Source organism: Sceloporus occidentalis, unplaced genomic scaffold (genome assembly GCF_023333645.1).
Source record: "Sceloporus occidentalis isolate IW3139 unplaced genomic scaffold, rSceOcc1.0.p SCAF_41, whole genome shotgun sequence".
Taxonomy (NCBI): domain Eukaryota; kingdom Metazoa; phylum Chordata; class Lepidosauria; order Squamata; family Phrynosomatidae; genus Sceloporus; species Sceloporus occidentalis.
Genome location: NW_028317021.1, coordinates 7048414 through 7061714, shown reverse-complemented (window position 1 = coordinate 7061714; position 13301 = coordinate 7048414). Strand labels below are relative to the sequence as shown.

At 48.9% G+C, this 13301-nt stretch overlaps 1 protein-coding gene across 3 annotated transcripts in view; it reads right to left on the bottom strand.

Annotated features, from left to right (window-relative positions):
• The window catches only part of WSCD2 (WSC domain sialate O sulfotransferase 2), a 43144-nt gene that overhangs the window by 5641 nt on the left and 24202 nt on the right, over positions 1–13301 (bottom strand). For 2 of the 3 annotated variants that reach the window (XM_089489821.1, XM_089489823.1), the window contains 3 exons: positions 10169–10283; positions 8168–8352; positions 2594–2715 (listed from right to left, as the gene is read on the bottom strand). In XM_089489821.1, coding sequence (XP_089345947.1) covers positions 2594–2715; positions 8168–8352; positions 10169–10283 — 422 coding nt within the window. The remainder of the gene's footprint in view (positions 1–2593; positions 2716–8167; positions 8353–10168; positions 10284–13301) is intronic. The other variant, XM_089489822.1, reaches the window with a different exon arrangement.

The following is a 13301-nucleotide window of genomic DNA, read 5'->3' as shown; positions in this document are numbered from 1 at the left end:
GCTTGAGAAAGGTCATTTTTGGATAATAATTTGCCAAATCTGGAAGTATTTATAGTACAAAATGGGCCTATTCCAAGCTCTAGCCTTTCAGTTTGCTTTCAGGAGAATGGATGGGATTCTGAATGTTTCCAGCCAGCAAGAGCACCCAGGAAAACACGGCGGGTGCTTGCCACAGCCGCAATTTCGCACACACACACACACACACACACACACGCATGCACACCCAGCCTTGTAATTGGGCCGACAGGTTTCTTGGCTAAAGGGCAAGATTTCAATCTCCTTTGGAGACACTGCAAGTCATTTCGGAGAGACAGCAAACCCTGCAGGGAATAGTTTCTGCCTTTGTTTCTGAGAAGGTGCTATATTTGTGTCTGTGGTTTAAAAAATGAGGCCTCCTCATTCCAGCGCTCTGGACACATTGGGGGCCATGCGCTGGGTTGAGTGACAGGTGTGCATCAGCCACCCCGTGGAGATTGGTATGCCCACTCCAATACCTTGGACCATGCCCTTTAAAATCTGGACTAAAACCCAAATCAGATTCCTTGCCCCACTAGTGTCACCATTGACAGCTTCCACCACATCTGGCCCTCCAGGCTGCAAACCCTCTCAATCCTAGCCAGCCAAGTCAATGGTGAGGCATGGCGATGTGCACCCAAAGTACCTGGCATCCCCCCAAAGTGCCCAATGCATATCCAGACTCCTTGATACACCTTGGCATCCTCTTGCCAGTGCCAAGATGCATGTTATTTGCAATTCACCAACAGGATTTTATTGCATTGGATCTGTAAAGTTACCAAATGCAGACTAGACCAACGCATTGATCTCAGCATTGTTGTTGTACTTTTGGAGGGACATAAACTTTAACACTGCCTTCAACTTCACTAACACTGTTGCCCCTTGTCTCCTTTCTCCCAATAATTGGTTACAGATCATGCTTGTTCCATGGATGAATTCTTTCCAAGCTCTCTTTCTTAGGGCCAGATGAATCCAGTTCCTTGCCCAGAAACCCTCAGGCCCCAAACTGTTGAGGTAAGGTGGGCACCGATTCATGGGGGCGAGGGAGAGGGCTCGCTTTCTCCTCTCTTCCATGCTTGCACCTGGATGGCCTCTGTCTGGTATGGAAATTGTGGCTGTGCCAGCAAGGAGTTATTTACTAGCGTGGGGGGGGGGGGTATGCAGCCCAGCGTACAATGGGGCTTTCAAAAATCATAGCCCAATGGTGCTTACCTAATGGGGGAGTTTGTCACCTGGAGAAAGGCCGCTAAAAGCCCATGGCGCATTTCATCCATGCCCTCATTTGAGGCTCCAAGTGGAGACTTATGGAGGCCCTGGCAAAGCCTGACAGGCAAATTAATCCCAGGGATGCCAGGCAGCAAAGAGCTTGCATATCTTACCTTGGAAAACTAGGTGACAAGGGCACAGGGAGGTCTACGGCAGACCTGAAAAACTGTCCCCCTTTCCCCTGACAGATCAAAAATATCATCCGAGAGCCTAGATTGGCTATGTAGTTCACTGGCAGGGGGATTCTGAGAACCCCAAAAAGTAACTTTTTCAAGCTTTGGTCTCCTGGCGTGAGCCTCCCATCCTACCTTAATAGTTACCAGCCCCAAGTCCCATCCTTTGCATCCACTACAGTGCCCCCCCCGAACTTGGTGCCCTCCAGAGAGATCAGATCCCCGACCTCCCCCACAAAGCATGGCCATGTAGTCTGTGAGTGATGGGAGTTGTAGTCCAACTTGTCCAGGAGGCAAGGAGAGTGAAACAAGGACAGAGGCACTGAAAACCAACCGATACCAGCAGGGACACTTGGGCCTCAAAGTGTCCATGTGTTTATGAAACAGCTCCCACAATGTTCCAGTAGAGACTATTTTCACCTCGTCTGGAACAAACTGACAAAATGTCTAGGCGCTCTGTAATGTCTTTTAGGAAAGCCCAGATGAAGGACTATGTGTTCTCTGGCAAAGGAACATTGCTTTCCGAAACGTGCTGGGCAACTCTGAACAAATAAGAGACACATCTGGAGAGCCCCAGAGACTAAAACATGGATGGCAACAGTGCAGTCCTCCAGATACTGTTGTGCGGCATTGCCCATCCTTCCTTACCATTGCCTCTGCTGGCTGGGGCTGCTAGGAGCTGCAGTTCAACAGTATTTAGAGTGCTGCATAATTCCCACCCGTGAGTGAAAGCCAGGGTTCATCTTATGTACTTTCAACCATTGAAATCAATGGGAGATGGACAAGTTGTAACCCGCCAGCTGCAGGCATTTTGTGAGGCTTCCTCTAAGTCGGACTAATGCTGAACTGAGGCTGCATCTGCACTTCAGCATTCATGCAGTTTGACACCACTTTAACTGTCATGGCTCCGTCCTATGGAACCCTTAGATTTGTAGTTTGCTGTGGCACCAGAGCTCCCTGGCAGAGAAGGCCAAAGATCTCACAGAACTACAAATCCTGGAATTCCACAGCATTGAGCCATGGCGGTTAAAGTGGTGTCAAGTGGCATTCATTCTGCTGTGCAGGCGCAACCTGAGCTTCAGGCTGGAGAAGGATGGATGCGTGGAATTTATGGTCAGAACTTTGTCGTCTCCTCTTACCTTTTCTGTACAGAAGTCAACGCAGCGGTCCACTGACATGTTTTTCATCACTCGGCTTGCTGGCAAAGCCAACGACGCATTCTCTGGACGGTGGAAGCATCCGCGAAAGATGGCACTACCATCTGAGAAGAAGGGAGACCAAAGGAAGAAATCAATGGCGACTCTGTTCAAGTCTGGCATGGTTTGGGCATGGTTTAAAGAAGGAAGGTGCACCTTTACTCTCAGAGGAAACCTGGGCATTGTCCTCCAAAGAAAGCACCTTTTCCATGTGTTTCCCAGAAATGAATGATTGATTGATTGATTGAATTTATATCCCGCTGTTCTCCTAGCCCAGGATCCAAGACCACACACAATATTTTCAAAACACAATGCAATAAAAATAAACTCTCAATACGAAAAGTGAAAACATAACTCAGCTACATTTCTCTTTTTTAAAAACGCACATTTCCAAAAGAAAAATTCAAAACAGCATCAAACGATGCTTCAAAGCATAGTAAAATAAAAGTCGTCATCCTCTACCAGGTACCCGCACAGGGTGGCACCAATGCCAGGGGTGCCACTGCTGAACCGGCAAGCCCTAACTCCAAGGAGAGGACTGCACCCCTCTTCCAAGGCTACTTCCACACTGCAGCAACGATCCAGTTTGACCCCACTTTCACTGCTATGGCTCAATGTTATAGCATCCTGGGAATTCTGGTTTTGTGAGACATTTCGCCTTCTCAGTCAGTGAGCTCTGGAGCCCCAACAAACTACAAACCTCAGGATTCCATAGCACTGAGCCATGGCAGTTAAAGCAGTGTTGAACTGGATTATTTCTCCAAAGCGGATGCAGCCCAAGAGTGGAGTGACAGCGATATAGCAAGCCTAAAGAGAGAAAGGAATGCTTGGCTCCAAACCAAAGGTCTGTCTCTTTAAGGCCTCCCACTTTGTGGGAAGTGGGTGGAGCCTGGGGGAGGAGCCTTTGCCTGGAGCATATAAAAGGCCCCAGTGGGACAGTAGACCTTTCTTCTTGGAGCAACCTGGCTGCATCCTGGGACCTCTAGTATGGACTGGAAAACTCCTGATCTTCATAGAGCTACCTTCCTCCATTGGGTTTGTTTTCCAGATGTGTCGAATGACACCTCTCACCAACAAGCTGTCTGTGAATGATGGGAATGATAGTCTGACCTTTTAGAAGTGTGCCATGCTGGGGACGGCAATGGTCACAACCTCTTCACTTGTATTTTTTTTTAACCCCCTGCACCAAATACTGTGTTCTACTGCAGTTGTCATTGTGTGCCTTCAAGTTGCCTCCAACCTCTGGAGATCCTAAGGCAGTGGTTCCCAAACTTGGGGCCTCCAGATGTTTTGGACTTCAACTCCCAGAATGCCTGCCCATTGGCCAACTTGGCTAGTGTTTCTGGAAGTTGAAGTCCAAAACACCTAAGAGGACCAAAGTTTGGGAACCGCTGCTCTAAGGCAACCCTATCGTCGGCAAGATTTGTTCCAAGGGGGTTTTCCAGGTCCTTCTCCTGAGTTTGAGAGAGTGTGACTTGCCCATGGTCACCCTGTGGGTTTCCATGGCCAAGCAAGGATTTGAACCCTGGTCTCCAGAGCTGTAGTCCAACATTCAAGCCACTACACCACGCTGTCTCAGAAGATACTGATCTGGAAAAGATTGCTTGAACGTTTCTTTGTACAGACATCTCATTCTCGCTGTTGTTAATACACCAACAGTCAATGCCATTCTTTGGGGCCCATTTCATTAACCCATCCCAATGTTATAATAATTCAGGAAGCCATGGGTTCTCTTATTAATGTCAGTCGAAAAACAGTATCAATCACTAGCATCTGGAATATATATATATATATATATATATATGCGCACATGCTGCCATGGGTTACTGTTTCACTGGTCTTCTGCCAAACTGCAGTTCCCTCCTATTGATCTCTCTCTTAGATCTCCTGCTCCCTAGTTCTCTCTGTCAAGCAAGGCACTGGAGCCCGTTTTGTATTTTACAGTTCTCGGGAAACTGTGGACAGATCAGAAGCAAAAATTAATTGCCTGCGGTCACTTGTAACTTGAGCTTCCATCCAACATACATTAGTGTCTTGGTTCCACAGCCGACCGGGGGTTACCAACTGGCATGTTGGACCATCAGTGACTCAGATCCTCTCCAAGAATCTAGGAGTCGGTGAGATCTTGTCGGAGGACGGGGTTGAGATCTGCCACGGAACTTGGAAAGAGCATGAAGTTCTTTCCTGGAGACACTGGCAGCCAGTTGGGGGGCATTTTGGTCAAGTGACGGAGCTCTACCCGGATGAAATCGGGCAACCGTTGGCGGAAACAGTACTGGGCACCACCTTACAAAGCTCTGGCACCCCAATAAATTACACTTTCCAGAATTCCATAGCATGGAACCTTGGCAGTTGAAGCTGGATCAAGCTGGATTGTTTGTGCAGTGCGGATGCAGCTCATGAGTGATTTTCTTCCCTCAAATAGGCCAGGTTACCTACAAGATTGCTTCTTTCTGTAGAATCCACCCTGTACCCTCAGATCATCTGGGGCACATTTACTTCAACCAGCCAGAACCAGACTGGCAATGGTCACCCAGAGGACTGTGAAATGGCCTGCTGGGAAGGATTCGACAGCTAAACACGCGGTCTGAATTTAAAATTGTATTAAAGATCTGTCTCTTCCAACAGGCCTACCTAGTCGAGTTTAAACTGTAAATAATAAATTGGTATATTTTTAATGTTCTGCTGGATGATTTAAATGTGGCCTATGCTTATGCGTTTTAACTTAATGTGCTTAAATGGTGTTAGGTGTTGTGCCCTGCCTGGAGCTTTGGGGAGAAGTGGGTAAGATGATTGAGGATGATGATGACGACGATGGCCATGCGGATGTATCACTTCTCATTCCAGATGTGGGTCAAAACATGCCCACTTTGTCACTCTTGGGGGGTGAGCCACCATGTTTTACCCAAGGGGACCGCCATTTTGTGTGTATGTCAATATGGGCATTTTCCATGGTTTTTTGGTCTTCTGGGGATAAATCTTTTTTTTTTTTAATAAATGGGTGCTTTGGATGTCTGTGGGCCACAAAACAGGGTCTGTGAGGCACACTTTCCCCATCCCTATTCACTGCACTCACCAAGAGGATTCTGGGCAGTAGCTGCCGGGCTCCTTTTTACGAGTGCCATCTTTGCCAGGTCAGCTGGACTGCCAGGCAGGGGGTGGAGGGTGGTGGCAGCAGCAAAAAGAGATGTGGGAGAGGGGCATTTGCTGCTGAAGGGTGCCCCATTGGAGGATGAACCCCAATGCAAGCTTGGCACCAGTCCTGGGGCAGCTTTGCCAGGGCTCTGGAGTTTGAAACCTCCCTTTGCCTTGGCCCCTGGCACACATACAACTGTGCAATTTGTAGGCCTCTGGACCTCTCAGGCGGTTGTTCCTGCAGGAGAGTCCGCCGACCCTTCCTGCCTCCCTCCCTGGGAAGACCACCGTTCCCCCGTTTGGTGAGCTTCTCCACTCTGCCTTTGACGTTTAAGTACCAGTGAATGAGCCAGACTGACCCAGCATCTTAACTATGGAAGCCGGTGAGGAACGCAGGGAATGCAAAATGAGCAACAGAATGCAGGAAACCTTGGAGAGTTGGGGAGAGATCAAAAACCCACTTGGAACCCATTAGCAGAGCTCAAGTGCCCATGCCTTCCTTTCATCTGCCCGGCTATGCCTTCCCTCCTGTAGGTTGCGTTTCCCATCATCTGCCAGCCCAGGGTGCTCTGCAGTGGTTTGTTTCCCCCTGCCATCCAAAGGCTGCCACATCTTACAAAACCACTGAGAAAAGACATAAAATGGCCAAAAACTAGCCAAAATGGCAGCCTTAAGCGACGCTGTGTCACTTCAAGTGCAACAAAATGCACCAGTGCAGCCCACCATGTAGGCCCAAGGAGGTAAAGTGCCCCCTGCCCCTGTGCAGTTACCCACCCCTGCCCTGAAGGAAAACTTCAAGCGGAGTGAGGCTCCCACGGCTGTCCAGATACTGTTGTTTTGCATGCCTTCAAGTCGTTTTCGACTTATGGCAACCCTAAGGCAAACCTCTCTGGGGGTTTTCTTGGTAGGTTTCTTCAGCGTGGGTTTGCTATGGCCATCCTCTGAGGCCAAGAGTGTGTGACTTACCGAAAGTCACCTAGAGGGTTTACATGGCCAAGGCAGAATTTGAACCCTTGGTTGCCAGAGTCCTAGTCCAATGTTCAAACCACTCTGCCACCCTGGCTCCCAGGAATATCTCAGCCCAGATATTGCTGGACTCCAACACCCAGCCAGCCGAGCCAATGGGGCAGAATGCTGGGAGGTGCAGTCCAACAGCATCCAAAGGGCCCAATGATTCCCAGCTTTGTCTCGGACAAAGAACCCATCATCCCCATCCTGCTATTCTGAGCATCAAGGTTCAACACGGGGATCTGTGACACCTTTCCTTTTCTCAAAGTGATTTACGGAGGAGGTTTGCAGAACCTTCACTTGAGAAAGCTTAAGATGATGCATTCATCCCCTCAAAACCCTCTTTCCATTTGCAGTGAGCAGTGCGTTTCTTTTACCAATATAAATGTGTGTGTGTCTTAAATATAGATTTTAATAACCCAGTGTTATGAAAGCCTTCGGCAGAAGGCAGGATATTAAATTTCTATAGTAAGAACCAGCCGGTGTGTGGTAATGGTTAGAGTGTCGGACAATGCGTGCATCTGCACTGTAGCAACAAGGCAGTTGTCAGAACCAGTTAAGATAAAGTATAATATCAGACATATCCAGTTATTTAATATTCACTTCATGTATTCAGCTCATATATGATCACTGTTGTATGTTATATATATATATATATATATATATATATATTGATCTAGATAGTTCTGTGTGTTGAGACATTGCATAGTGTTGGGGGTTGGGAAAATAAGGTGAAATATTAAGGGTGAGGTTTGGCTTGTGGATGGGGCCCTGCCAAGGGGTTTGGAATGTGGGATCGAAGGTAATGGTTCTTCAACTGTAAGGTGGCTGGTTGCCGTGGGGATTGAGTCCTGGGTGGGGTTTTAAAGTGGGAACTTTTCCTTGTGCCTTCAGATTCTGCAAAGACAGGCTTCTGGTTACTTCTGCTGTGCATCTTACAATAAACTTTCTTGTTCTACATTAAGTTGGTTGTGGATCATTAGCCTGAGGTTCTCAATTCTCACAGCAGTCTGACACCACTTGAACTGCCCTGGTGCCATCCTGCAGAATCCTGGGATTTGTAGGCACTCCCCAGCACTTTTGAGCAGAGAAGGTTCGAAACCTTGTAGAACTACAAATCCTAGGCTTCTATAGGATGGAGCTGCAGAACTTAAAATGGTATCAAATGGAATTCTTTCTACAGAGTAGATGCAACTTTAGACTCTGGAGACCTGGGTTCAAATCCTGAGAAGGGCAGGTGATAACAAGGGGTCTTAAAGGCCTCTCATTCAGAGGGCCACCATAAGTCCAGGCTGATTTGAAAGCAATGAGCAACCAAGTGCAAAAAAGGAACATTTCCAAGTGGGGATGCTTCCTTGTGGAAGCCTTACTTACACCTCCTTGCAGACTCCTGGGCCAATTCGAGGCGGTAGATGGAAAGTCGGTTGATCCCTCCGCAGATGTTGCTCTTCTCTCCCTTACACTCCATGTTGCATTCGGAATTGCTGACGTTTACCGCCTGGATCTTGTGCCCGCAGTAACATTCAGCCCCAAACTCCAGCCCCGCATAGAGGTAACCCCTGGCAAGGCAGAGAGCAGCACATGAAGGAGGGTATGTGCAGGTGGTCAGGGCGTATGGGCAGCTTCAACTACTGGACTTTTCTCCCTTTGCTGAGTTATGTGGGGCCAGTGGGTGGGGGATTCTGGGAGTTGCAATCCCCCGAAAAACAACTTTTCAAAGCCTTGAGCGAGACTCGGGATAGGAAGACTCTTGGAAAATATTCCGAAGATGGGTTTTTTGAGTGTCAAGAAGTTCTAAGGAGAAGAACCTGGGACTGCTGCAAATCTTCGCAGTTGAAGACTTATTCTATGCAAAATTTGCTCGTGATGGCTTTGTGCAGAAAACAGCATTCATCTGCACAGAAAAGAGCATTTCTGCCTGGAAAGCAGATTTTTTTTCTTGGCAGAAACTATTTTTGAGCCTCTGCACAGAAATATCATTTTCTTCATGCCATCTTGCATTTTTCTGTGCATTTTCTTTGACACAGAAGAGGCAGTCTATTTCTGCACAGAAAATGCTGCTTTCTGCGCCAAACAACCGTCCCTGATTTTGGTTGTGCCGAATCAGTCTCAAACTGCCAGAAGTTTGAGGTCAGAACAACAATGTCCACTGTTTGGTGAAGTTTCTTTTTCAGACTGCAACTCCCAGAATCTGCCAGCCCTGTGGTCAACATGAATGTCTGCTAGACCGAAAAGCAGAGTCTGGAGGAAGGCCTGTTTTGGACGACGGCTCCCAGAACCTGCCAGCTGCACAATTGTGCCGGCTGGGAGAGTCTGGGAGATGTAGTCCAGAAAAGTAGCATTCCCAAGCTCTGGCTGTAGCCCATCTTTGGAGGCCTATATCAAGGTGTGCGCCAAGGGAGACGCCAGCCAGTGTGTGTTTCAACCAATGTCAACCCTTGAGGAATGAGTTATGCCAGACTGGCGGGAAGAAGCATCACTTCTCTGTAGAAAAGATCTCCAGGCATGTTATAGATCATAGAGCAAGAGATGGGCACATTATTTAAAGGCTAGACAAGGAGCGGGAGAGCGGGCATGATGGGTCTTTGGCAGGCACAGCGAGAAGAGCCAGGCCTCCAAAAGGGGGGGGGGATCTCTCTTTTGGAAAACCAGAAGGAGAAAGATGCCAGAGCAGAGCCAGGGGCACCCGGTGGCTTCAAGATAGTGGGTCTGTCCTGGATTTTAGTACAAACTTTAAAGGATCGAGGTGCTGAAGTCATTTGGTGGAGCAGAGGCAGGGGCTGCAGGTAGAACCTTTACAGTTCAGACTTAAACCCAGAGCAGGCACAGCCAGAATCCACCAGCTCATGGCATTCTCTGCCTTGTGGAAAGAAGGTTGGGCACTGCTGGCACCCATTGCCAAACTCCACCACTCTCTGAGGCAGCCTCTTCCAATGTTGAACGGCTCTTACCGTTGGATTGGCTGGCCTCCAGATCGCATGTACCCAAACTCTGAGAGATCCCAACGGTTTGGGCAGTGCTTTTACAAGAGCGGCCAGCGTTTCAGCAATGGGCCCAGGTCCTTGGAGGGTGTCAAAGGGCCACAGAACCTCCCCCTTGAGATAGCCCCCCCTTTATGGCCTGGCGCATAATACCACAATATCTGAGCCTGCCTTTTCATGTCCAGCCTGGGATGGAAGGCCATTTCCATGCAAAGGAGCCCCTGTCCCAGGCCAGGGCTGAAAAACGGGTTCTTTCCAAATTTGGGGCCTGAGCAGAAGAAGGCCGAAAACCAACCACAGGTGGAAGGTGCCTCCCCCTGAGCTGCCAGGAGAGAAAGAGACTCAATGCCTTGGAATTAATGATGAAGCCCCCATCGTGGCTTTGCCACCCTACCGTTCGGCACAGTTGTCCTGGCAACGGAAGAGTGTCATTTTTTTGTAGTCAAAGAAAGACACCCCGCGCAGGGCTCTCCGGTGGGTGTTGTCCACGTAACAGCCAATGTACTTTGCTGGGAAAGGGAGGAAAAAGGAAAGGATTAAAAGCAGGGATCTCCATATCTATCCCTCCACCAAGCAATTGCTCCCATACTCCCCAGTGATGCTGGAAGGTTGGGGAGCACAAGCACCACCCTGGCACAGGCCTTGCATTGGCATCCCACTAGCGTGTGGTCCTTTCCCCCATGCACATTTCAGTTTCACAACAACCCTGTGAGGGAGAGAAAGCTATGAGGACTAGTAGGTTCATAGCCTGGGAAGGATTTGAACTCAAGTGTCCCTGGTTCTCAGACCTCCTAAACTAGCATCTTTGGATTGTTGGCTTAAAGAACCCTTAAGGCTTTTACAAAGCTGGGAGTGGACTTCTCGTCGCTTCTGGCCTTCTCTTTTGGGGTTGGTTAGGTCTGCAAATACACTTGTCCCTCCACATTTGTGGCTTTGACTTTTGTGGATTTGATTACTCACGGATTTTATTGATCTGTTCTCTCTAGCAATATCTAGGTGCTCCGGCGCAACTTGACCCAAAAGTCGCACTGAAGGCCCTAGAGATTCCCAGAGAGAACACTAGGCATTTGTAGCTCCTCTGTCGCAATTTGATGGTCAATGTCTGGCAGATGTGAACCACCGAGTTGCACTGGAGGACTTAGAGATTCCTAGAGAGGTGTTCCCGTGGATGAAAGCATGGTGTTTTTGTTATTTGCAGTTTTTCCACATTCACGTACCCCTAGCCCTAGCGAACGTGGGGGGCCGAGTGTGTTTTTTCAGTCCCTCCTTTTGGTCCTAAATACCCCAGTTCTCTGTCTCCCAGGAAATGTTGCAGCTTGGTTGCCAACCCAGTCCATGCGGAGTGCTGTCTCGGTGCCAAGCCACCTGCAAGCTTGAAAGTGTCGAGTTTAACCCACCTCTGTGACCTCGACCGCTTCCTCCGTTCTGCTTGGTGCCGCCTGGCCTGTGGGAGCTGAACCCACACCAGGCCTCCGACTGCAGACACAAGACTGTCTCCACAGCAGGAACTGTCTCACTTGCTCCCCGGCAAAGTCACAGGGAAGACGGCGCTAAACGGATTACGCGGAAAGCCCCGGTCCTAGGCACAAGCCCCCAGCGCCCGAGAAGAGCTCAAGCTTTGCCTAGGCCTGCCATTCCCCAGCTTTTTTTATTTTATTCTTTTTACAAGAATCCTTGTAAGGCCTTTGGGGAATGAAATCCTCCATTGTTTGGTACAACTTGCCCACCGGCAGACATCTGTTACACTATGATGCCGCCTTCTCTTTCAGGGGAATTGTGGCATGCGATCTGCTTGGGTTGCCGACATGTCTGTCACAGAGCAACCATCTTATTAAAGTGATAGCTGACGTAATCAGTTTTTAGTCTTTGAAATGATGCCTTTTAATGGCTGTTGTTTATTTTTAATTTATCTTATTGTGTGCCACCCTGAGATATAAGACGAAGGAAGGAAGGGAGGGAGGGAGGGAGGGAGGATAGAGCAGGTCAGAAGGAGAGAGAAGGGAAGACTCCAGGGCACCCCCAGGAGATTTTCGGCTGATCTTAAATCCCAGGTAAGTTGGTCTGTTGTTGTGTGCCTTCAAGCCACTCCTGACTTATGGCAGCCCTAAAACCTATCTTGGGGTTTGCTTGGCAAGACTTCAGAGGGCGTTTGCCATTGCCATCCTCTGAACCTGAGAGAGTGTGACTTGCCCAAGGTCACCCAGTGGGTTTAAACGGCCAAGTTGGGATTCAAGTCCCGGCTCCAGAGTCTTAGTCCAACACTCAAACCACTACACTGCCTTGGCTCTCAGGTAAGTTAGCACTGGGGATAGAACAGGTTGGTAAGCCTACAAAAAAGTGTGCCTCCCTGCCCTGCTGGGGAACCAACTCTATAGACCCATGGAAGGGCTGGGAATAAGCGGGCAGGCCACTGTGTCAGCCTTTTTGCCCAGCAGCAGACGTTTGAGACAATCCTCCTCTTGTGTTTCCTCAGCATTGCCCTCTCCCTGCCCTGACTCCATAAAGAACGCAATGGGGGTCGGTTGCAAGAGAACCTGGGCTCTGCACGTTGCCAGGGCTGTTTGTTCAGTGAACTGTAGCTGCTGCCATTTCTTCCGCCTATTAATGCTGGCGGGGCAGATCCCCTCCCTGGGCCGGGCAGGGAGTCCGCTCTTCTGGAATCCATTAACGCCCGGCATATTAATATGGGCTGACAAGGGGCCTGCCGCTTTTCTGATTAGGACAGAAATTGCCCAAGGCAGGTAGCTGTGAACATATTGCCCATTGCACGGCTCGGTTTGCAAGAGTTCCTTTGCCAGGGATTTTCTCTTCCAGCCCCAGAGGCAGCCTTACTAAGGAGTCTATATGGTATCACATGGAAGGAGGTCAGTGGGATGGGTGGCACCAGGGGTTCCTGCACTGGGTGACGCCAACCCAAGTGACCCCGCTGGCACATCCTAGCTGGGCACAACAGGACCCAATGTGCAACTAGACTGAGGTGCATCAGTCATCATTGTGCATCAGTCTCAATGCACATCGGTTACTTTGCTGGCTTTCCTGGGTAGTAATGGATCCTCTACAGATTTTTTGGAACCACCGGGTTCTCATTCTTGCAGATGTAAGTCCCTTTAGGAAGACCTCAGTCCCCAATAGGATTCCAGCCATGAAACATAATATGAAGAAGAGCACAGAGAAGGACAGGGGAATAGAAGCAGGGCAAACACAGCAAATAAATATTAATGATGTAAATGTCTAATGTTTTCACTTTATCAATGGTTTAATTACTTTTTAAATAACTCTTATGTTGTTGCTGTGTGCCTTCGAGTCATTTCCGACTTAAGGCAATCCTAAGGCATCCCTGTCATGGGATTTTCTTGGCAAGTTTTGTTCAGAAAGGGATTGCCATTGCCTCCCTTTGGGGCAGAGAGAGTGTGACTAGCCCAAAGTCACCCAGTGGGTTTCCATGGCAGAATAGGGATTCGAACCCTGGTCTCCAGAGTCTAACACTCAAACCACTACCCCATGCTGTTATCTCTAATTAACACTTA